The sequence below is a fragment of the Melanotaenia boesemani genome, chromosome 3 (genome assembly GCF_017639745.1).
Source record: "Melanotaenia boesemani isolate fMelBoe1 chromosome 3, fMelBoe1.pri, whole genome shotgun sequence".
Classification (NCBI taxonomy): domain Eukaryota; kingdom Metazoa; phylum Chordata; class Actinopteri; order Atheriniformes; family Melanotaeniidae; genus Melanotaenia; species Melanotaenia boesemani.
Genome location: NC_055684.1, coordinates 28133101 through 28159565, shown reverse-complemented (window position 1 = coordinate 28159565; position 26465 = coordinate 28133101). Strand labels below are relative to the sequence as shown.

General features: G+C 38.3%; 1 protein-coding gene across 1 annotated transcript in view; it reads right to left on the bottom strand.

Annotated features, from left to right (window-relative positions):
* The window catches only part of bsnb (bassoon (presynaptic cytomatrix protein) b), a 75001-nt gene that overhangs the window by 41299 nt on the left and 7237 nt on the right, over positions 1-26465 (bottom strand). Inside the window, exons 2-3 of the mRNA XM_041980977.1 lie at positions 25855-26245; positions 6698-7480 (exon numbers count right to left, since the gene is read on the bottom strand). Of these exons, the coding sequence (XP_041836911.1) occupies positions 6698-7480; positions 25855-26245 (1174 nt within the window). The remainder of the gene's footprint in view (positions 1-6697; positions 7481-25854; positions 26246-26465) is intronic.

Genomic DNA, 26465 nt, shown 5'->3' with positions numbered 1-26465 from the left:
AAAACAAGAAAGGTACTATACCGTACCATCCATTCATCCATCCATTGTCTATAGCTGTTTTTTTTTTGTGTGTGCGTGTGTTTTTTGGCTTTTTTAAGGGTTGCCTATTTCAGCTGTAAAGGGACAGGGTACATCACTGGACCATACCATACCATACCATACCATACCATACCATACCATACCATACTACAGTATGTCATGGAAAAAAAGCTATGTGTGTACACACCTGGGTGTTGTGTTTCCATTAATACAGATTGAAGCTAAAACTGACTAATACCATAGACAACTGCAAAGTAATTTGGTGCACGACTGAATGCTAATAAACTTTCCTACTCCACTAAAAAGCAAGATCTTAGAGGATGCTAGTGGGGGTTTTTATGGGTGTAGAGAGGCTTTAGAGTACTTTATATCCATTGTGAGGCACTCCATTAAGATAATAAAATAAAAAGTCAATAAATAAATAAAGAGAAGACACCATGAATGAAGAAACATTGGAACTATTGTAAGGATGCACCACAATTTTTCTGAACAGGTTCAAGTGAGGCAAAACTTACATGAAAGTGCATTGACTTTGAAGACAGCACTGGCTACACTTTAGCTGATGTTGGAGCACATACAGAGTTCAAAGTGCTTTGCTGACTTGCGGGGGAGGGACATCTACATAAATCCTGTGAACAGTGAAGTGAACTACAGACATGGGGAAGACGTTGATGTCAGTTACGCTAAAGACTGGGCCATGCAGCAGTAGGTGTTTTAACAAAGTCATGCACCTTAGGGTCAGGTAATGTCTGTGGTCAGGGCAAATTTATACCTGCCTCATAAATCATACATTTATAATCAATCTAAATAGACACAATAGAAGGCATAGTGAAAAGTCAAGGTGTTATCAAGAGAGGGAGTAAAGAAAAGAGGGACATTGCTTAGAAATGATAAAAAGTAGACGTATGCTCAACTTGACATTTGAGGATGACACAGAGTGTTGCACTTAAAAATCCAGTTTAAAGTTGAATACCACTTGATAAAAGAAGGCAAGACCCTTGTCTTCTTAAAGTGGATCTGGCATGATCATTTACTCTTGGTTACTACTGCACCTTGTGCACCTTCAGATTAGCTATGTGCCCACTGTATTTCCAAATAGGCTGTGATTATTTCAGAAAGGGAGACAACTTTCTCCCCTTCTCATCATCTCTTGAAAATGAGGGTATATTGAGGAACTGTTCTCTGATTGGTTAAACTGCCAAGCAGACAGGCAAAGGGAGTACTAGTGAATCATAAATGTGCTTGCTTGCTCAGCCCTGTCCAGGTGGATTGCGGTTAGCACCCGTTCATTCAACTGGACCCATTCTTGGTAATTAAACTGCTGGTGCCTGCTCATTACATGGGAAATGGCCTACAGCCAGTGCTGTCTTCTAGCTTGCATCTTCTTGTGCCTTTTGTTAGCTCCTCATTCAATCCATTCCACATGCTAAAAAGCCCTAAAGTTCCACCCTGTAATATTCAGGAGTAATTCACTGCAGTGTAAAACATCCACTTTCAAAATAGCTGGAGTGGATAATGTCCGTACAACTGGGGTACACTGGCTGGAGAATTCAACTGTACAAAGAAATCTGGAAACTATGGCACAATGGTGACCAGGTACCTGTAAAAAAGTCTTGTGAACTAGAATTCAAAACTTCTGGGTAAATTGAGTTCCTTCTTTATAAAAATACTTAAATATGGGCATACCTTTTTTTGTTGCTGTTTCGGGAAATGTTTAAGGTAAGAATGCACTGATTTAACTTTACAAATAAGTCAGAAAACATGAAAAAATGTGACATGACCCTTAAAGTTAATGTATTTGGTCAGCTGCACAATGAAGTGGGTGTTAGTAAGCTTCCATCACTTTGACTTTACACTACATTCTCTTCAGTGTTTGTTGTGAAGTTGACTGTTTGGCAAATGCTTACAATCTGCCACTGCTAGCAGCAGCAAACACCTCCAGATTTTAAATGATTTATAAAATGAAGGTATTGTTTTTATTTTTTATTTTTTTGTTTAGCAGCTATAACTGTGAGTTAACATAAATTTGTCCAAACCCTTCACATTTTTCTCCACTGTCAATCTTCTCAGCCAGAGTGAAATTTGCATAGCTACCATCATATTAGCATAATGTTGCTCATAATGTAATGGACAAATTCCACCACACTTATTTTAAAAGTACAGTACATGAGCAAAGTGGAGAGCAAACCATGTATCCATTCATTTTATATTTCCATCCCTGGTTCTGATACCTTTTTAACATAGTCACGAAAAAGCATTTCTTGTCCGATTGCAAGTGACCCAAGTGCCAGCTCACACAGAATGACAAAAAAAGCTATTTAAAGGTTCTGAAAGAATTCATCTTATGCTGGATTGAGTTGCAGACCTGATCCAGCAGAGCAGAAACACAGCACACCCAATAATTCCATCCATCTCTCATGAAAACAGCAACAGCAGTCGGAAAGTTTTTGTAGACTTTCAGCATCTTAGCAGCCAAGCATGAAAAGAGACAGCTGACAAACAAATTATCTCTGTTTCCATAGCAATCTATGAATGGCCTCTGCTTGTGCCTGTGACAGCCAGATGCCTGGGAAGACAAGTCTTGCCCATAAAAAGCCAGAGCTCTGCAGCAAGCCTGTTATTACTGCTATCATTCAATTGGACTTGATTTGCATAATTAAACTCTGTTATTGCCTGGTCTTGGAAGCTATTGCAAGGCACTATTCTTACCAACTAAATTCCCACCATGACACAAGACAAGGAGACACTTAAAAGAGGAATATACCCTCAGCTGACCCCTGTATATGACTAATAAATACAAAGATTATCCATCAAATTGAACTTAATAAGGCTCTGTATCCTGTAGAACGGTTATACATTTCTGTGCTGCTCCAGGACAGAGTTACTGATGAGGTGAGTCACAGTTGGACTTGGACTCTTCTAACTACATGAAAGACAGCTCAGAACAGAGCAGTGCAGACCGAGAAACACAGAGAAAGATAAGCGAAAAAGAAAAACCCCTAAAAAACACGAGGCTTACAGGCTGATATAAAATAAAAATGTGAATATATGATAAGCTACATCGAGAAAATGCTGCTGTAAATTCACACATCAAGTACTGTGCTTCGAAGTGCTCTTTGCATTAAACATTTCTTTAGTAAATTATTATCATTTAAAGAGTCAATCCTACTAAAGTAAAGAACGAAAGCAAGTAATAATGAAGCATACTGTATACCATTAATATATGGACAGAGAAGGTCCCTGTCCTGTGGAAGACCTCCTGTGTGGCTCCGGTTCCTAAGATATCACACGCGAAGGAACCGAACCATTACAGACCCGTCGCCTTGACCTCCCACCTGATGAAGACCATGGAGAGGCTCATCCTCGGTCACCTCCGCTCCGTGGTGTGCACCGCGATGGACCCGCTGCAGTTTGCCTACAGGCCAAACATCGGGGTGGATGATGCTGTCATCTACCTACTGCACAGGGCGCTGGCTCACCTGGAGACCGCTGGGAGCGTCGTGAGAGTCATGTTTTTTGACTTCTCCAGTGCGTTTAACACCATCCAGCCGGTGCTGCTGCGGGGGAAGCTGGAAGGAGCTGGTGTGGATGGAAAGCTAGCCGCGTGGACCATCGACTACCTCACCAACCGGCCACAGTACGTGCGTCTGCAGAACTGTGTGTCTGAGGTGGTAGTCGGCAGCACGGGGGCCCCTCAGGGAACAGTGCTCTCACCGTTCCTCTTCACCCTTTACACCTCGGACTTCACCTATAACACCAGCAGCTGTCATCTCCAGAAGTTCTCTGACGACTCAGCCATTGTGGGCTGTGTGTCTGAGGGGAACGAGCTGGAGTACCGGTCAGTCATCAGGGACTTTGTGGACTGGTGTGAGCGCAACCACCTGTGCTTAAACACCAGTAAGACCATGGAGATGGTGATTGACTTCCGGAGAAGGACACTACCCCACACACCGGTGAACATCCAGGGGAAGGAGATTGACCGGGTGGACAGTTTCAAGTACCTGGGTGTTCACCTCAACAATAAACTGGACTGGTCACACCACACAGTGGTGGATAATAAGAAGGGCCAGAGTCGCCTCCACCTCCTGAGGAGACTGAGGTCCTTTGGAGTATGCAGGCCTCTGCTAAGGACATTTTATGACTCTGTGGTAGCCTCTGCTGTCCTCTACGCCGTTGTCTGCTGGGGAGCGAGCAGCACCGACCGGGACAGGAAGAGACTGAACAAGCTGGTCAGGAGGGCCAGCTCTGTCCTGGGCTGCCCGCTGGACTCTGTGGAGGAGGTGGGTGAGAGGAGGATGTTGGCCAAGCTCACATCCATCATGGACAACACCTCTCACCCACTGCACCAGACTGTGGGGGGGCTGAGCAGCTCCTTCAGCAGCAGACTGAGACACCCTCAGTGTAGGAGGGAGCGCTACCGCAGGTCCTTCATCCCCACTGCTGTCAGACTGTACAACTTGTCTGTATAGTCATAATACTGTGTAATATTTATTTATATTTTACTGTGCAATACCCCCATTATCAATGTCATCATATTCTTCATATCCCACCATCACCATGTAAATATGTATATAGTCTGTGAAGTTGTTGTTATATTTTATTTTATTTTTATGTATGGATGTAGTGTGTGTGTGTGTGTGTGTATGTGTATGTATATATATATATATATATATATATATATATATAATGTATGTGTGTATGTATGTATGTATGTGTGTATGTATGTGTGTATGTATGTATATTAGGGTTGGGCATCTAAGGTATAATGCCGATCCAATACGCATCTCGATACTAAGTATCCGATGCGATATATTAACGATACATGTGTGGCATTTTGCGATGCGGTATGATACGATTTACACCCATATCACGATATGATGCAATAATTCAGTACTATTTAAATAGATCAATTTCATGTAGTAATGTGAAAGAGGATGCAGTGCCAATGAATTAGTTTGATTTTTTATTAACCAAGTAAAGCCAAGACATTTTTACAAACTGTTTTTTCTCTCAGAGCTTGAGTGTTGGTTTACAGTAAGGCCATTTTAAAACACATGGCACATACTACTTAGGCCATTTTAAAACACATGGCACATACTACTTAGGCCATTTTAAAACACATGGCACATATTTAAGTATTCCCAAGAAAAACAATGTATGAGTGCAATATATACTAAAATATATATGTATTTGCACTCTTTAGAAAGAAGGCTTACAGTTGCACAATAACTGTGATTTCACTTTTCAACTCTGAAAAAACAAGTTTTACAAAGATATATTTTGTCACTGAATATTCAAAACTTAATGTCTTGAACTAGCAGCATTATGCTGCTTTGACTTTTAAACATCAATAACACTGTAAACAATGCAATAGCATCAGTTATTGCCATAGAGCGCGCGGAACTGGTGGCAAGCGGGGCATGGAAAAAATTTTCAATACTTTTCTCACCGCTTCTGGAGCTCGTAGCTACAGGGGGATCCGAGCTGGAGGAAGGGGATGCAGGGACACTGGCAGACGCTTCCACAACAACACCGTGGCGCCGCTTCAAGTGAGATATCAGATTAGTCGTACTGCCCGTGTATTTTACAGATGCGCGGCACATTTTACAAATTGCAGCTGTCTTGTCAAGTCGTCCTTCTTTCTTGTAAAATCCATAGTGTTCCCAAACTTTGGACTTGAAACTAAGTGGAGGATAAATGATCTTGGCGTCCGACATGTTTGTTTTGCTAATTCGCGCTTCCTGACAACTACCTGTGGGGCATCACTGGCTTCATCCGCGCAGCCCCCATGAGTTGTAGTGTAAACATCCGCAAGTCCGTTGCTTAGGCCTACTTTATGTAGGTCGTTTAAATTATGCGCTAAAACAGGTTGACAACACTTGTTAATAAATAAACACATTCTGTATTAAAAGAATAAGCCGTATCTCAGAAAAACCGATGCATCTCGCAAAAACCGATGCATCTAGATTTGCTTCAAAAGTTTCATTCATCCTCTGCTGCTCTACCGATGCACTCGCATCGTGCACGCGCACGACCGCGTATCGATTCATATCGGTTAATCTTCCCATCCCTAATGTATATATATGTATGTATATGTATATATGTATATATATATATATATATATATATATATATATATATCTTTATATTATAACGGTACATATTTTTGCTTTTCTTAGACTTGTAAATAATTTCTATTGCACTTTCTTGCTGTGATGCATGTTCACCTTATTTTGCCTCTCTGTACTTTATTCTATAACAAGAGCTGCTGTAACAAGTGAATTTCTCCACTGTGAGATAATAAAGTCTAATCTAATCTAATCTAATACAAAGAAGCAACAGCACAGGTAGATACATAAAATGATGAGATCTAGAAGAACCTTAGAGAAAGGATAAATAGAGGCGATGCCTGACTATTTGACACATTTTTGATTCATGCACTCACTCTGTTAAAGAAAAAAAAAACAAAACAGCTATCCAAGCAGCCATAAATGGATAAAAACAAAACCACTGGACTGCACTATGACACTGCATTTTTCACAAAAACATGTCGATAAATCATTAAATTTAGTGGAACCATAGCGTGCCGGCTGTTTCAGTGAAGCTCACACTTTGATACACATGGCTAAAATACAAACAGATTAAAAAAGAATCTTACCTCGACTAGGTGTGGCGTGGGATTGAATCCACACATGTTGCACACTTGGGAGTGGCACTGTGTGCAGGTGTTGTAGTTGGGCTGCTCTGCTGTGTTGCCTATATTCAGGTTTGTCTTACAGAGGGGACAACAGGCTTTAGGTTTGGAGTCCGGGATAGTTTGTTGCTGCTGCTGAGCAGGGGCTCGTGGCCCTTGTTGTGCTGGTTGTGGTCCTGAAGGTTTACCTACTCCAGGTCCATGACCAGGAGGCCCCCCAGGTTTGGGAGCCGGTTTTGGAGGCTGCTGTTGGGGTTGAGTGGTCTCAGATATGAGCGTGCTGGCTTGGTTAAGAAGAGAAGCACCAAAGCCAAACAACTTTCCAAATGTCTGCTCTGGGGGTGGGGGCTGTCGAGAAGGGGAGCTCCCTGCACTGCGTGTCTGGTCCTGGCGGGGGTTCTGGGGTTTGTGGGCAGGAGAGCTGCGGGACAAATCAGGCTGAGATGGGGCTTTGGCCATCCCAGGAAGAGGGACCGCCCCTGGAGGCAGCTTTGGTTGTTGCTGACCTGGGCCAGCGGAACCAGTCTGTTTAATTGGGCCAGGCACTGGATGGGCCTGTGCTGGAGGTTGTTTCTGAGGAGGGACATGTGTCTGGGGTGCTGGCTGAGTTGAAGCATCAGGTTTGACTTCAGGAGCGGTTGGATGAGAAGGAGAGTGAATCTGTTGCTGACTCTTGGAGCGTGGTGTGGTCATGTCCATCCCTAATGCTCTCTGCATCTGACAGTTCAGACATAACCACTCTTGTACCTGAAAAAGACAGAAAAACAAAATTCTGATAATAAATAATTGTTAATTTTCATCATTTAGCAAATGAATGTGAATGAAAGAAATAGCTGTTTTAGTCTCTGGTATTACTGCCACAAAAGTGTTAAATAAGAAGGTTTCTGATTTTCTTGTTGCTGAATAACTGCAAGAAAACAGCAAGAAAAAGTCCACCACATACAGTAAAGCCCTGTGAATATGACATTTTTCTTTCTACAAATAAACAAACAAAATATATCATACATTAAAGAGAGCTTACTTTGGTCTTTATGGTTCATGAAACTTTACGGTGAAACAATGGAACATTTTTAGTCGACCATCTGACCACTAATCACTAAATTACTAAACTCCAGCAGGTCAGTAACATGATTGTGAAAAAAAACATCCAAGGAGGCAGATTCTAGATTCAGTTGGAGTTTGACACCTTGTGAAAGATTGTGTGGACAAATATTTAATCAACTGGAGAACAGTATCCCATCATGTATAGATTTGCATAGAATTTGGGGATTTTGTCATTTATACAAAGTAATTATTACAAAATATAGGAAAATATGAAGAAATCTCTGTATCCAGGGACAAGAATACAACAAATAATAACCAGCCATTATCTTTGGCCCTCAGGGGACATTGAACTAAAAACACATGATTGTCTTGTCAATGTAACTGAGCTCAAGAACATGTCTATAAGCTACTGTCAGTTTATCATCCACAAATACCATGCACAGAAAAAAAACATGTAAAATGAAATGGTGCCAGAGAAACACCAAACATCCTTTGGAAAGACTGACATAAAGTAGAAATTGTTGTGGGGTCTGACAAATTAAAAATGAGAAATCCTATTTGTAAACCATGGACACTGTGTCCTCTTGGCTAAAGAGGGGAAGGCCTATCCTGGCTGTTATTAGTACAGTTCAATGTCAGCATCTGTGATGGTTTGAAGGTGTATAGTGCACATGGTATGAGTAATTTGCACATTCATTTATGATGAATAATATAAAGACGTTTTGGAGCAACCTACATCATCCCATGACTTTGGATATAAATAGCATGCCCCTTAAGGCAAATTCAGCGTGATATTTCTGTGCATTTTGCGCTTCTAGCTTGTCATTAAAATTCAAACACATGACATTTTGGTTAAGGATAAAAGTCCGAACTCTTGACAATACATGTTCAGTTATTTGCACACTCACAAAAAACTAAATATGTATTGTAATAACATGTATTTAGAGCCCAGATTAAAGCTACAAACACTGAAAAATAAAATCTATTTTCAGAAAAGTATGTGCATCAACAAGTCAATACCAAATCTTGTCTAGCATTAATAACAGTATGACAATGAACAGTCCAGGAGCATGTAATATCCTATATTAACTAAGTTGCCCTAATCCTACTCTCAGTGGGTAAATGGTGTATAGGAAAATGAACAAATGAAGAAAAATTGTGAATAATGTGAAATATCTTATTGAGGAAGGATTTAAGCATCCTGAAAGATCTGCATGGCCATTTATTGGTAAGCATAATTTACCCATTTACAAATGTGAGCCAAATAAACATGACAGATGGTTTCATATCTGGACATCTTTAATAATGCAGAGCTGCCCTTGATTTTGTCATCTCCCCCCACATCTTTTATGAGCCCTCCCTCTTTTTTTGCTTTATTTCACATTTTTTCTTAATGTACATGTTCACTTGCTCATTAAGATCATAACAATCTTCTGTGGTTTCTGCCACTGCTGTCATTTCATTCATGTCTCTGCCTCTCTTACATTCTTCCTCGCTCTCTCTCTGTACCACATAGGCACATACGAAGGAGAAAGTCAGAGAGAGGTGCTACTGATGGCACATGGCCATACGAGGTAATTGGCATCCTGGTGCTCTGACAGCTGCCACACTATTGTAGCTGTCTTGGATTTGTGGTCATTGGATAATGCTTTAATGCATTATAAATGCAGTTGTAGAAAGGTTGTGTGAGAGGTGGGGACCACTTGATAGTCTGAGACACAAAAGGTAAGGTGGAAGGCCTGGCTGACTGCCTTTTCCTCTGTGCCTACGGTTCAAAATTCTTTTTAAGTCTCTTGGGGCGCATTTATGGACATTTTGGTTAGACTTCAACTTAGAGCATTTAGTTCTGTGATAACTTCCAAGGGAATGGCAAAAAAATGCTAAAGATCTTTTCACTTTTGCAACAGACTCACATCTTTTTGCAAACCTGTGGCCATGTAGGATGCATTCAAACACAAGCTAACAAATACATTAACATCTAGCCTGTACTCAGACATATGCTCATATGAGTCGCTAGATAAAATCACTAAATTTATGTGCTTAATACTGTTAAATTCTTATTCTTGTAAAACCTACTAACCACCAGCACTTGATAATGAATAAAACTGCTGTGCTGGCAGTAACAATTAAAATATCCTCTAAACATGTTCAACCCTGAAAGTGGATGTCTAGTGATGATGTTGCTTTTTTTGTAATCAAAATATTTAATTTAAGCTGGGAGGCAGGTTATCACTTCACAATTATATGCAATAGTATGAGTCACTGAACTTTATGAAATGAAGTAATGCTGCAGATTTGCAAAGCACTGACTCATTGTGCTATTACTTTTTGTTAAATGAGCAACTCTGCAACAACAATCTTAGCTGATATCAGTGTTTGCTTTAGCCTGGTAATCAGACTGCACGTCACTATTCATTCATAACTATTCCCTTTTTTAAATTGCTGGGGGAAAAAAGAGATGTGGGCAGTGACACTACAGGTCTCAAAAGCTAATTTTCTCTTCCACTAGTCAACAAGCTCTTTTACAAGTGATTCAGAATTTTTAATTGAGTACTCTTCCCTACCATCACCATCACATGCTGTTGCAGACGCAATACAAGGCATGTTATACTACACTGGTATAGTCAGAGGTGTAGAAACCTGCAGTCCTCTGATAGTCTCCCTGCATTGCTGAGATGCTCTCCATCTCGATTAGTGGTGACACTGTGCTCATAGAGGACTGCTTCTTCCACTTTAAAAAACAATCAACCAATCAGAAAAAGATGCTGACTGAGGTGACCATGCAGGCAGCGGGCTCCCTGCACAAACATGAATGTAATTATCTAAAAATAATGTCTTGATTCAGCTCTTCTACACCTCTCAGCTGTTATCAGAAAAAAAACATCAAATTTGGATTTTAAAATGAGTTGTTTCAGAGTGTTTAAAGACTCAAGTGCACTTTTTATTTTCTTTTTTTAAATTACTGATTGGGAAGAAACCATTTTGTCCCAGTGTGCATCATGTGACCCATTTAGTGCCACCTCACATAAGTCATCTTATCTCAGTATTAACTAGTAACCTAGTAACATTTGTTTTTTCTTGATAGTAAAGAAGCCTTTTAAAAAAATTCCTGGATCTAGGCGGTGATCTGGATCATCCTCAAAATCTAATCACTTGTTCCTTATTCCATTTCTAAGTTTTCCTGTAAATTTCATCAAAATTCCTCCATAGCTTTTTGAGTCATGTTGCTAACAGACAGACAGACAAGTCAATGCATCTGAATATATGACCTCCAACTTGGTGGAGGTAAAACTATGTGAAGACATACTTCATGGAAAAACAAGAAAGTTACATTAGATATGTTTATGAGGTGGAGATTTTCAACTTAAGCATTGAAACAAACAGAAAAGCTTTTTTATTTGTGCCTGTTTAATTTTATTGTGTGAGCTGCCTGTTAAGTAACTAATGAGGAAAATCAAAATTCCTGTCGAGATTTCCTTGATTTTTCCAAGTTAATGATCAGAAACTCTAAGTTCTCAGTTGCAACTGAATGCAGCATTGCCATGAAACATTTTGAGCTGGGAGACAGACTTCTGAGTCAGTCACAGAACAAAGCAGTAAAACAGCAAAAAAGGAAAATTTCTGATTCTGTCATCAACACAACACAAATAAAGCAGCCTGGTTCCCCTAGAACATGACTAATCATTTCAGTCCTATGAGGGCTGCAGTCCTGCAGGTTTTTAATATGTCTCTGCTCCAACACACCTGAATCAAACTGATGAGTCATTGTGCAGAACATCATAAGCTGTTGGACCAATTTAACTTGAGTCAGGTGTGTTGCAGCAGGAACACATTGAAAACCTGAAGGGCTGCGGCTCTTGAAGGACTAAATTGAGTAGCCCTGCATTAGAAAAAAATGTTACTGGTATGTTTGGCCACTTGTCCATAACAGTAGGTTCACAACCATGGCAACAAATTTTAAAATAGCACACCAACTTTTTTGGTTATACAAATTTTAAATGTAGGACTGGAAAACTATCAGAAACATAATAAATAAGGAGGATAAACGGTTTTTGTTGGATTATGTTTACTGCTGTGGCAAGGCACCTGTATGCCCAAAATCAGCTTCTCTCGCTGAGATAATGCCAAATTCTGATTAATTTCATTTGATTAAATTTACCTGTAAACTGTTTAGTGGCTCATTACCTCTCAAATTAGCAGCTAACACTAAGATCGTGGGCTCCATCATGTTTGACAACAGAATGTTTTGAAAGTAACAGGAAGTGACATCACCACGAGCATACGTACCCCATAAGAAATCTGATAATGGACTGGTAAATGTAGACAAAGATCTTTTGAATATCGCATTTCAGAGGTGCATGTAGACGCATCATATCAGATTATTACAATTATCTGATTACTACCAGATATCTGATTTTGACGGTCATCCAAACAGAAGCAGTGTTTTATAAAAATAGTTATCTGAGAATGTTTTTAATATTCAAGAATAATTGGTGTTGTTACATAAATATCTGTAAGGGAATCAATTCTGAATCGAAATTAATCATAATGGAATCAAATCAGGCTGTTGTGAATCGAATAGAATCTATTCTTGCAAGTGATACCCAGCCCTAAATGACAGTGTTGAACATTGTGCAAGACAAGTCTTGAACTAGCTATTTTCAAAATTCAAAAGTAGCATGAGGAGCTGCAGCTGATTATCATGAACGTGTAATGTTTTCAGCATAGCTATTTCATAATTTGAATCAACATGTTGAGCCTCCACACAGCTCCATAGCTGTTTCATTGGTGGATTTTGTGTAAAAGTCCACTTTCTGCTGAATAAGAGTGTATGTGTGATCGCAGTTCAAACTCACACCTACTGTGCTACCTCTGTTCAAAAGCTGAAGTCTAAAAATGTTCAGAACAAAGCACGACGGCAAGAAACAATGGAAATATCAGCAGAGGGTTGTGTCTCTTTAGACAAAAAAAAAACACTTCTAGTTCTAGTCTAGCTGTGAAAAATTACTAAAAAGGATTACTTTGGTATGTTTCTATATTAGGTTTTATAATGAATTTTCTGCATACCCATTCAATAATATAACCGTGGTAAACATTTAATTTCCTTTAAATCAAACTCTTGTAAGATTTTAAATATTTAGTCACCATACCAACTGCCTTATCATATTTCTCATTCAGCCTCCCAGTCAATCATTTGATCACTCAGTCATTCAGTAGGTCAGTGACGGAGTAAGTCACAGACTCAGCAGCATCTTAGCCTTGTGCCTGGCCCCCTGCCAATACTCAGAATTAGGAGTGATGTGGTTGTGGTTTTCACTGTCATTCAGGGAACCTGAGGAGCTGGAAGCAAAGGTGAACCCTGGAGACAGTCATAGTAAAGCAGGCAGTTGAAAAAGCCCAATACCAGAGCAGCACAGCACCAACCTAGGACCAATGACTCAAACTAAACCTCTCTTTCCATTAATGTTATTGTCCTTGATGCACTTTTTTTCTTTCCAAATTACAGTAGGATAATCACATTAAGCCCGTTGGGAAAAAAACGCAAGCCGGAAAAACAAAGAGCGCAGCTGTGGGGAGGGAAAGCAGCTATTTATCAATTTCTCCATGTCTCTGTTTGCCTCCGCCCCATCTCTCCATCTCATTCCTCTCTGCATCCCCCTTGTTATGAGGCAATCATGTGGATCTTTATGAAATCTGATCTGTATCAGCAAAAAAAAACAAGCGCGCTTCACACTCCGTCTCCTGCTCTGCTTCTCTATCAGTTCTCTTTTGTAACCCTCCATCTTGTTCTCCTTCACTCATCTTTGTTTTTTCTCCTTATCTGTGTCTCTCACATAACACAGTTTCCTCACTTTTTTCTTCAAGTTTCTCATTATCTGCAGATTTTTTATGGTTCTTATCTGAACACAAATTTAGTTCCTCCTTTAACTTGCTAGATGAGTGTTTACATGTGGGAACAACAGGATGGCGCACGTCAAAGGTTATGAGCAGGGACATGGATCTCACCGTCTGCCAACAGGATGCTCGAACACTAAAGCCTTATGAGGAACTTGCTGCCAGAAATAGAACCTTTTAACAGCAAGGGACCCAGAGAGAGTTGGAAATGGATCAAATAATGAGAGCAATGCATCCTTGGCAATGAACCCACATATTTACAATTTAAATTTTATGCTGATTTAGGTAAGATCATGTATTGCTATCCAATAATAGCGCTGTTAATTGCTATTTTAGTCATTTATTTGCCATTTTTTCCTCATTTAATTTATTAATGTTTAGCTGTATGATCACTGAGTTTGCTTGAGCATTATCATTAATAACAGTTATATGATAAATATAGGGTCTAGATTAAAGCTTTAATTTGAGTATTCATATCACAGTTGTAGGGAGGATTTTGGATTAATAGATCATCTTTATATGCCAAACTGATTGTTGGTACATTCAATTGCAGTGAGTTACAGCTGGAACCCATGACTAACATTGTTAAGGTTGAAATCAGGTGATTAAGTTAAAGAAATTGATTATGCAACCATTTCAGAATACTTGAGTTCTTTACTTTCAGAAACTCCTCCGGTCCCTTAGGGGTCCTTTAACAGTGTGTTTTAGATAATTGCCCCTCTGTGCCTATGAAGTGACATCCAATGAGCCTTGTGGATTTATCTGAGTAGACAGGATGTTTCTTTTCATTCAGAATTCATCTGGATGCTTCTGTGTTCTGTCACATAATCAGTAAATATGAGTGACTTTGTGCTGTTGGAAGCCATGCATGCATAAGACAACATACTGCCTACATGTGTTTTACATGATGTCTTATCTTCAGCTTATAAGCTGTTCCAAGCCCTCTTCATACAGGCTGATTTAACCTTCAGTTATTCAAAGGATGCTGCTCCCAAGCAGCTCTGGCTTTTTTTTTTTTTTTTTTTATATAAAGTCTAATCTCACTTCTCTATTACTGAAACTTATGAAGGCTTTGCACCCTGAGGAGAACTCTCCTCTTCATGGTATACTTGGGTAATGACATGTCTACCTCCTGGAGAGTTTTCTTGACTTGGCTGAATGTTGTGAAGGCATTTTGAAAAGGATCCTGCAATCGTCCACTGCTGTTGTCGTCTGTAAATGTCCAAGCCTGTCTGTGTTGCCTGTTTGGTCTCGCTTCCAAAATATTAAACAGTTTATTTGGCCGCTCATAATGTTCCTATATTTTCTCTGATGGATCACTTCTTGAGAAAAGCATCAAATTACTTTTGAGCCATTAAAAAAGAGAGTGCTACATACGAAAGTGTCATTTCCAACCTTTTCCCTAAGTAGAGTTTGAATAGCCTCATATTAAAGATGAGAGTCTGCATTTTTGCCCTGTTATTATTATATAAAGTTTAACACATGATAAAATTAAATTTCTTGGTATTAGTTAATCATTCTATGAGCTGCACTTTGATTTAACATTATTTTAAAAAAGAGAATATTCACATGATATGTCTCATTCTGAATATTTGATCATAATAAAGCAAACACAGACATATTATAGCAGCTAAGTCATGTATTATTAGAGGAGCATTAGCAAACCAAATGTTCCTCTGTCTATACTACACTGTTTGCCAAATTCTAGTTATAGTTTTTCACATGCTTCTTTTTAAAATGTGTGAAACTGCACATTTTAACAAGCCAACTACCATTAATAGATATCTGCTAGGTTTTTCACTTGTTCTGTGGCTTTTTTATCACTTTTACTTGCTGCGTCACTTCTTCACAGTTCATACTGACAACTTCAACTTAAATTAAATTACTGTGTTCAACTCTCAGCCAGCGATGTGTGACCTCTTTTGGACATGTAACTCACACCGGCGCTTCACATTAAATTAAATGTGATTAACACAGAGCCTGATGAAAAAATGTAGGTGACTTTTGAAATTTACCAGCGTGTGGAGTAGTTATTAATCTTATAAAATGACAAAGAACAGAAAAATCATGTCTATAATGGTAATATTCTAATTAGAAATTGTGCATTTCAGTTAATGATTTGAGTATTTTTGTATCAATGGTCTAAATACCACCCTTGTGACCCAAAATTATGCTAAAAAATGCCAATAGCAGAGGTAAGGAAGGAGGTTGCAGAGACACACATACACATTAGAAGATGTAACACTTTATGTCACAGTGGCAGGCTGCTATTTGTTGACAGGTGTGAAACATCATCCAGTACATCAATCCCAAGAGAAGCTGGGTAACACTCAGACTCAGACTTAAACTCCAGCTGATGCAGATGAGGAAAGAAGCTCGACTCCAGTCTGCTCAGAGATCACGATGCGGTATCACCGTGCAGTACATACAGCAGCTGAGCACTGCAGCTTGAGGATCAGGATGCTGGGAATGCAGTGGTCTATCAATTCTCTGTAAATTAAGCCAAAGACATTGAAATTCCTCCCAATGCCTTTCTCCCTCTATTCTATCAGTTTGTCTCTTTGACGCTGCTCCACTCAAAAATGCCCACCTCTACAAACAAACTACACAGGAACAATAAAACAAAATGTTTTTACTCCTAAATGTTGCCAAGCTGGAAATGGATTCCATAAAAACAAACTGAGATGAGCCTAAATGCTGAGTGGTTGAAGGGAAATTGCTGATAAATTTCTTCTCATGATGCTTGTTGTGTGTCTCACCAGGTGTACTGCTGCAGTGTTAAGCACAGCAGGGAGTCAATGTGGTATTCAGGATGCAGGAAAGCAGTGCAGACTGCATAACATTAAATCTGGATATACAGTGCAAGAGATGAGCATGATATGATGAACACTTCTTCATGATAATGCAATAAGATATTATCCCTGCAGAGGATTTGCCACTATCTTTATAAAGCTTTTAATATTACTTTCTTTTTTAGTCTATGTCACAGACTTTAATGGCCTACTGAGCATAGAGGTGACAAAATATGAATACATAACATCAACACACAGCATTACATCCAAACTCTGAAGTCTAAAAGATATTTTAAAGATTGTTCTCCAGAATTTCAATCTGTGTTACATTTAATTGTGCATTTGTTAAAGAGATCTGCTGCAAAGGAACCATTTTTGTGGATTAAAAGCTCACACACTTAATTTAAAATCACATTAAAAATATAATCAATGGAAACAACAACAGAAACAGAATATGGCATGGATTATTAAACGCAAAACAGCACAATACCTAATAAGGGAGAATAAATATATCAGCAAATCTGCCTTAGAAGCATAAAGAATATTTTAGGCATTATCATTAAGTTACAATTAAGTTTTGTTTAAGAATAATCAGAAGTTAGGTTAGTAAAATGCATGAAGATGCTCATGTGATTTGTTTTTCCACATAAGAGCAGAATTTGATTTCTGCTTTTTCCTCCTGTAGAGGGAAAACAGTTCAAGTTATTAAAGCAATGTGGGAATTCAAATGCAGTGAGTTATGTGGTGATAATTAAACCAGTGTCCCAGATTTAGTTGCTGGCAGTTCTTGTTGCAAAATATTTTTGTATATGCAAATATCAGTGTACATGTGTCTCGGCTGGATTCCTGACCCAGTTCCCACTGATTGTCCACTCAAAGTTCCAGTCTATAATTGCAGCCAATGCATTTTGTTGAAAACTATAAAAGAAGAGCATCTAACTATGTTGTAGTGTTTCCAACTCTATATTGGAATATAATCTACTCAGAGTATTTTCTGAAACTGTCTGGTTTTAACACAAAGCTCTGGGTTTTGGTGGTGGAGTTGGTTCTTATTTATTAAGAGCAATTAAACATTTTTATTGCAACATCATCACAGGCTATTTTAAAGCCACAATCAATTATATCAGCCAATAAACAGCTTTTAATGGATTGAACACTGACTGAACAGTGAGTAAAGGTTCATGAAAGTGTAGCTACTTCAAGTGCTTTGGATAGTTCAGGCTTACGTAAAGCAAACTTGCAAGTTGTTCTTACTTTTTTCAGAGATATTTTTAACTTAGCAACATGAGTAAACAGCTTAAAGACATTTTTGTTAAATGTAAGATTGTATTTTGAGTTTCCTTCTCAATTTAAGTTCCCACAAGACCAGAACCCCTTAGTTATGTTTACTCAAAAAAGTTTTGCGGCTGGAGGCCTCACTTTTTAAAGTTCACTCAACTTTTTTAATAAATAACCCCTATTAAACCTAATTTCATAAGTCACATCAAGGTAATTACATAACTGCAAAATATCTCAAATTTCTGTCATATTTCTGGCATATTGCAGTTTCCCTCTTGGATAAATAATTTAATATAATAGTATAATATAATATTTATATTTTTATGAAGGGCTTGACTGTTGTAATGTAACTGTGGTCACTTATAAAACTGTGTGAATCTAAAGGAGCCCTCAGTTTGAGCTACATAAACTTTTGAAATGTTAATCACAAGTTAAAGTTCAAACTAAAATCAATAATGTACCGAGGACACTCACAACCTGTAAAGATGACATAAAATACACCTGCAAAAAATAATTGAGTGCTTACTTCTAACCCTGAGAACAGCTTGTTTTCCCATGTTGGTGCTAATGTAGATACCTGGGAAAATCCATATTTAGATTTAAGATTGGAACCTGGCTCTGACAATTTTGCATGTGTGATTTTTGGGGGAGGAGGAGATGGATTTAAACATAATTTGACGGACTGATCGGAGCAATCATGCTGGCTGCAGCTGAAGTCACAGCTAAAAGTTTTTTGTCTTTCTTCCTGTAACACCTACATGAACATGAGAAAAAGTGAGAAACAGTAATAATCCAGTTATAATGCAATGTTCTGCTGACCAACCTTATGTCCTGGTGTTCATGTGGAGCCTTTAAGACATGCCACCCACATACAGTAAACATTGCTGCAGCGAGAAAAGCAAGAAAACACCCCCACAGCAACAGCACAGCAGCAGTTCCCCCAACTGGACTATGTGCCCCGCTGCACTGACCAAAAAAGCTGACCCAGTGTCCTGAGTAACCAGAATCTTAACAGACTGAGCACAACGTCCTGCAGAAAGACAGCCTCCAAAGATATACAGCTAATATCCAACCGTCAGAAACCACTTGGCTAGTGTCTATGTTTTGGAGTACCTTGTGCAACCAATGATAACCATTAAATGGGTGATTTTAAAGATGACTATATTTTCAACTCTTTAATTAGATTTCAACATAAGTCCTAGAAACAATCCTAGAGCAGCGATTAAAGGCTATTAGCTGGAAAACATGATCAGACCAAAGCCTTAAAATAAATAGAAATAAAACAGCAGAAGGGGCTTGTGCATTTTTTTGCAGCACAGACTCTTGTGCGATATTAGTTTGTGAACATGACAAGGTCCATATAGTCTCAAGTGAGATGATAATCAAAAGCTGACTATATTATGACATCACTGTATTAAAAATGTTCACATGCAAACCAGACTTATAAGAAAGAATATATAAAATATTAAGCCCAGCTGCCAGATAATTTGAATGATGCAACAGCAATACAGGAATATATTATATACAGTGTAATATTACTTAATAAATATCATAGTGCTTCATATGTGTGTGTGTGTGTGTGTGTGTGTGTGTGTGTGTGTGTGTGTGTGTGTGTGTGTGTGTGTGTGTGTGTGTGTGTGTGTGTGTGTGTGTATATATATATATATTTATTCTATTATTGGCTGTCACTCATTCAAAATGTTTTATCACAATTACTTGCATAAGTGTCCCAAATGAACTCATGACTAATTAATTAATTACAGTTTTTTTTTTTTGTTTGTTTTGTTTTGTTTTTTTTTGCAGTTTCTAAATGTACCATAACAGGATATTTTCATCTTTTTAATACTCTTTTAAGCAGTTATGTACCTGTAGTTATAGACCAAGGTCTCCGGTGAAAGCTATCCATTACGGACCATCTTTAGAGGAGGAGAACTCGCTGAGCCCCTCCTCCAAACAGCTCAAAATCAGCTGTTTGCTCACACAGCACATAGTATTTGGGAAGCAATGCACTAAAGGTGGTAACTAGGTTCACATGACAGTAGATGAAAAGGAAAAAAAAAACTAAGTATTGTCCAAAGAACCATCTTGCAGAGCTTTAAAGCTAAACTGTCCATGTAAAAAACCCATTTTGTGTCTATTTCTGCTTCAGAACCACAAGCTTATTTCTGCAAGTTTTGTTCTGATTATTTTTGCTATCCTTTGTACCTGCTGTGCTCACTATTTCATAAACTGCTTGGCATCAATCAAATCACAAGAACATTACTATTCCAATGGTGTGGCACACATGCAATCACTTAGCCTAAGTACAAGAATTTATGTACAAAACAGGTCATCGCCCTCCAACTATTTGATTATCATTCTGTTGTGTGATAACAGAAACAGAAAGATTTGTGGAATTAGTATTTTTAGGGAAAATCTGTCTTTGATGTTAGGCTAATTGTTACTCTAAATTCTCCCTAGGAGTGAGTGGTTGTTTGTCTCTGTGTTGGCCCTGCGATGGATTGGTAACCTGTTCAGGGTGTACCCTGCCTCTTACCTACTACTTGCTGGGATAGGCTCCAGCCCCTGCAACCCTGACTTGGACTAAGCTGTATAGAAAAAATAAATGAATCTGTCTTTGATGTCACAACAACAAAACAAACCAGAGCAGTTTGTCCAGAAATACCATTTCTTATTCTGATAGAGAAGGAAAAAAGGGGCATTATCGTTTCTCATATTTTGTGTGATTCATTGAAGCATAAATGTCTCCATCAAATATGATACCACGTTTTTTTTGCTTGGTTTCTAATTCCAGTCCATTTAAGGACTCTGGCCACCCACCTGAAATGTTTTGAACAGGGGGAGGAGACACAGAGTGTCTGTGTGGGAGCGCTGCTTAAAACTGTGCCTCAGCCTGTGAGGTTGTTGGCTAAAAATCAGGGTAAAAAGCACCTCTAAAATCTTTTCAAAATTAAAACATCAAAATGTCATAATTTTTTATGTGTGTTTTTTATCCCTCTGCAGTGTTTTGGCAGCACACCTGCCGCCATCATGCAGCACACCGCCCAGTATGTTTTCATAATTCTAAGACTCACTTTGTCAGTTGTTTGTTCATTTTGTTTAATTTTCTTTTTTGTGTGTGTTTGTTTGTGTGAAACTGTATTATTATAGAGTTGAGCAGCAATAGAATGAACACTGTTATGGTTAATTTATGATGATGCTTTTCTCTGCATTTCTGTCTCCTCCTGCTCCCACCACAGCTTTTTCTCTCTTTCAGCTGTGGCTTCTCAGGACCGGGCCATCACTGCAGACAGAAGGAGGGTAGGCTCTATAAATAGAAATTGGACCAATTATAAAGCAGATGTTCTCCTGTATGATGGTGGCAGAACAGCGTCAGGGGAGTGTCTGTGGTATTTTCACTACCTCTCTGTGCTCTTGTTGTTTCAAGTCTGTTTTCAGACTGCCTCGCCTTTCCAAATGTCTGGCTTTCTTCTCTCTTCTCATATTTTATTTAATCAAACACCTCCATAACTGTTTTTTTTTAACATGAAGCCATATGCTTATTCTGGAGTTATCTACAATAGAAAATGATGGCATGGGCATGCATGATTGCTTGTAGGTTTCAAACGTCAGACTACATCTCTAAATAAAACCTTTCCTTTTAGCTTGACTGACAGCCCTGTAACAGACTGTGGTATATGACATGCACTGGTTGTTTGGAATAACTCTAACTTGTATTTAACTTGTATTTAAAATAATATCTTTAATAAGGGGGAGGCTTAATGAGACAGGAGCAAAAACAGACCATTTTAGAATGTTGCTGCATTATGCACAGTTTGAGAAAAACTTTTTGGTATTTAAAAAAATTAGGCATGTTTATCTATGCTAGAAAACCAAATAAGTAGCATAATGAATCTGCAAATTAGCATAAATCAGACTCTTTATTTTTGTAATTTCCTTTGATTAGACTTTTTCTGACTATCCGTGTTAGGTGATATTACTTTTAAAAGTAATTACTTAGATTACAGTTTTTACTGCCTTCAAGCTGTAAGTAGTAGCTCAGCTGCATTACTTTTTGAGAAAGGTGTTAAATTAAAATACTTTTGCCTGTATTGTTCTGGCTTAAATGTACTACTTTATTATGTAGTCTGTTTTATGGTTTATAATTTGAAGCTCTGCATGCTAATGACAGGAATGACAGATATATATCTCCTTTACAGCACTTTTACATTTACAAATAATATAAAAATAAATGTAAAAACGTACAAATTAATGTAAGAAAAATGTAAAAACATTCACAAATAAATGTAAAATGTGTTTTATTAAGAGTCTTGCAGAAAGATGGGGACTCTACAGTTGTTGGTAGCTTTTCCCTCACATTATAACCAGCGACATGTTCATCCATTTTAAGAGAAAATAAAACTCCCAACAACTTTTCACATAAGAAAAGCTGTGTTCACCAGATTGTTTTGGGTTATTCTCTGTAGCTTCTGTGCAGGACTCTATAGGTGCACAACAGCCCTGGACCTCACATCTGCACCTGCAGACCTCAATGGACAGGTTTGTAAAATAGGATTTACAATCATTAAAACCAATCTGTACAGCTTCTGTTTAATGGATCTCGACATCTCCGTTTTAATACCTCCGCCAAGGTGGAGGGCATGCATTAGGTTGCGCCGGTTTGTCTGTCTGTCTGTTAGCAACATGACTCAAAAAAGTTATGGTTGGATTTTGATGAAATAGTATGAGGAACAAGTGATCAAATTTTGGCGGTGATTCAGATCACCACCTGAATTCAGGATTTTTTTTAAAGGATTCTTTACTATGGGGAGATAGAGAAAAATAATGCTTACAATCATTAGAAAACAAAAAAAAAACAAAAAACATTACCATGGCTTGGCAGAGATCTGCGTTCGTGGAGTACTTCTGGTTTTTGGTACTGTTCCTCTCTTCCTATTGGGGTAAATTCATGTCAGACTGGGACTTTAAAGTAAATTCAACTAAATTCTGCCCTTTTTTGAAAACCCATTTTTGCTTTTATTGCTCTTCTTTAACTGTTGTTTTGTTTTTTATTTTATTCATTTATTTATTTATTTTATTTTATTTATTTATTTTTTTGTTTGTTTTGTGTTTTGGATGTTTTTTGGGGGGAGGGGGTTGAATTTTCTCCTCTGAGAAAATATTTAAGTAACATGTTAAAAGATGAGTGGAAGTTATGGTAATTTTTTTACAATTAAATTTGCTTTACTAAGTTTTCCTTTATTTTTTTAGGTGAGCCTGAAACTTTTTTTTCTTTAGTACTATGTCCCATCTTCATTTATCCCTTACCAGTAACACATACATTGATGATCACACATCTTAATAAATCTTAGAGGCGCTCCCTTTACAGTCACTCAAAATATTCAAAGCTTTTTTTATTTCGAGTAGAGTCCTACAAACATGGCACAGGGCTCAAAGGGTTAAGAGTTAGGGCTACGAAGTAATGTGTTACACCTAAATGCTTATCCTTACAACCTGGTACAGTTTAATGGCAAAGTAATGTATTTTAAACATTAAAGATTGCTGACAAAGCCTGACTGCACTTCTGTTGTAATTCAGTTACAGTAATATAATGAGATATGACCACAGATGTCCTTAAAACTCCAAAAGGACTCTCCATTATATTACAATTACAGCAAACTATTTTTAAATCTTTTGTGTGCTGAAATCCAAAGTTCCGTACTTCATTGGACTCAACTTAAAAATATTTAAACATGAAGGTTAAAAAGGATATCTCCATCTACTCAGGAGGAACTTTTTACTACAGTTCTCTTGGCCAGAAACTATCAGTGTGATCACAATTCCAGTCATCATCAACCTTACTGTTATCATCCCCTTGATCGGCAACAAGTTGGCCATAATCAGTTTCCCTGATGAGTGATAAGGCTTTTTTAGACATGCTGCAGTGAGGCAAAAGCCCAATCCATGCTAAGTAGGTTATTGGGGTAAATCTTCAGGTCTCCAGAGGCTGCGCCTTCTCCCTCCTTGTCTCTCTTCTTGTCAGCATCTGACAAGCTAACCAAGGCTGAGCTGAAAAGTATCCACCTTCGCATTTCCCTTTACTGCCGTGCTCTCCTTCACTCCCTGCCGTGATCTATTCTCTACTGTCTGTTTCCACTTTGGTCCATGCATTTTTTTCTCAACCTTTCATGTCCCACACCTTCCTTTTTTTTTAACTACATTTGCAGTCTGTCCTCTTCTACGCACAAATACACACGTATATGTACATGTACTCATGCTTAAACACAGGCATTACTTGGTTTATTTACATCCACACTGTTATATTTAAAAAAACTAAACATATATTCCTTTTAAACTGGTATGTAATAAGCCTATATTTGCTCTGATAGCCTGCAGGCCAGCTTAACTAACATTGCATTACTGCAGTTTGCTACATGAGTCACTGGAGCTGATGTGAAACTTTGTGACAGATGACACAGCCACACTTGACTCACAGTAACAGTGAGGCATAGCCTAATTCAAATTAGGAAAATGACTATTTTAGGATTAAGGCAAAAGGCTTTCTCAGCTACCTGTTTACTTTGATGATTGTTTACTTGCACATGAGTAATTGTGAATGATGGGAAATGTATAGTGTTGTCTTTAGAGGTGTTATAGCTTGGAAGCTTGGAACATTATTTAGATGCTAACTTAAAAGTGCCTGCAAGGATGGCTACACAACATACAGTAAATATGCAAGTGACAAGTGGAGATACTTGTAGTTACAACAACTATGGGGAAAAAAGCTGAATTTACTCCATATAGTCCCTTCTGATTAATTGTGGTCAATATGAAGTGAAATACGTTAGCAAGAAAGTGTGTGACAACTTGTTTTTTTAAAGATGAAAGATCACAAGCCCTGCAGATTATCAACTACTTCCCTAATCAAGGCAAATCATGTCTACAACTAGAATTTCAATACCGTCATCCTGCATACAGCTGATCTCATATGATGACTCCAGGCCAGCTGGTCCAGTCCTGCTTGTCAACCAGTCACAGCAAATTCAACAACAGTATTATTAACTTTGTCCAAAAATGTCAATACCCATGTTTACATGGACAAAATCGGGCTGTAATTCAAATCAGACCTGTACTGTTTACAAAAAAGTTATTCCAATCATGACATGCATTTACACCGCTGTCTGACTTTCTGGAAAAAGCTGTAGAAGAAGAAACCGTGTGTACGCATATTTATTGTTGCCTTACTGATTTCAGTTTCTTTTGCCTTAAAATTTTATTTATTTTGTTAGTAAACTTAATTGAATAAAGCAAACAGTGCAATACAAGCCCTTAGTACACTTTACTAACCATAAAGTGTGACTTTAACTTGTATCAGTGTAAACATGGCTAATTAAAAATAATTTCCTAATCTAATTTAATAAAAAAAGAAGCTCCTGAATTATATGTTAACACAGATGAATGTCCTTTACACTTTTAATATGGTGTTATTATACTTTATCTCTATTAAAACACTTTATACATGAGGTTTTCACTGCTATGACGTGACCTTTCAATGAATGTTATTAATGGCAGAGCTGATATGCAGCTGAGAGGAAGGCAAAAAGTTGTGTAAAAAATTTCAGGCTGTCACATACAAGAGCAGCCTCTATACACAACATAAACATATGACTCATATAGCCCCACACAGGGGAAATAATGTAACACTAAACAAAGTCTAAAGATGTAAAGATCTTAGTCCTAAGGTTTTCTATAGTCAGTTGTATGATGTGATTCTTTAAGGTCCATGTGATTTTAAGATGATTTTTATTCAGAAATCTATATTGCAAGTTTGTTTGCATTAAATAGGTACCTCTTTAATTTTGTTCTTTTCAGCTTTCAGACAGTGTGTAATTCTGTTCACCTGAATTCCCTCTGGATATGTTTCTTCCTCCAACAACACAGCTCATTTTCTATATTTGTTGACCATTTTGACAGTATTTATGTGTTTAGATATTCCATGGGAATTCACCGTGGCATATATTGATTATGTTTGTTACTCAGGACTAAGTGTTTATGTTAAAAAAAAAATTCCTACCACTGCAAAACAAGTGGGTGAAAAAAGAAAAAGAAATTCAATAAATAAATGGTGCCTACCTCTGTTAGGTGAGGGTTGGGATTAAAGCCACACTGGTTGCACACCATGAATCGGCACTGTGTGCAGGTGTTGAAGTTTGGCTTGTCGTCCCCGGTGCCCATCAGGTCAGTGGTTTTGCAGACTGGGCACAGTTTACTGCTGGGCATGGGAGCAATTTGAGGCACAGAGTAAGGGGAGGTGGGGACACTGCCTCGATCTGGGGACACAGAAGGGGACCTCCCAGTCCTGCTGCTACCCAAGTCCACCTGCAGGTTCTTCCTGGCCACATGACCCTGGCCCTGCTCTCCTTGAGGTGCAGCATGCTGAGGGGTGTCATGGGAGGCTAACCTGTCACCTGTCCCGTGACTGCTCTGGGCTCCTGCTTTAGGTCCAGGGTCTGATGGAGGTGGTCTGGCAGGAGAAGGGTAAAGAAAACAAAGAACGTGTTTGAAATCACATGTGTCATGATTTAGGAGCACAGCTGATTCGGCAGCAGAAAGACAATCAGTTGTGAAAATTTTTTATCTTTTTCACACTTCTATAAACACAAACTGGGCCTGGAAATACTGTCACACAAATGTCACAAAACAAAAGTATTATTTCAAACTCACATCATGAACGATACTTGTGT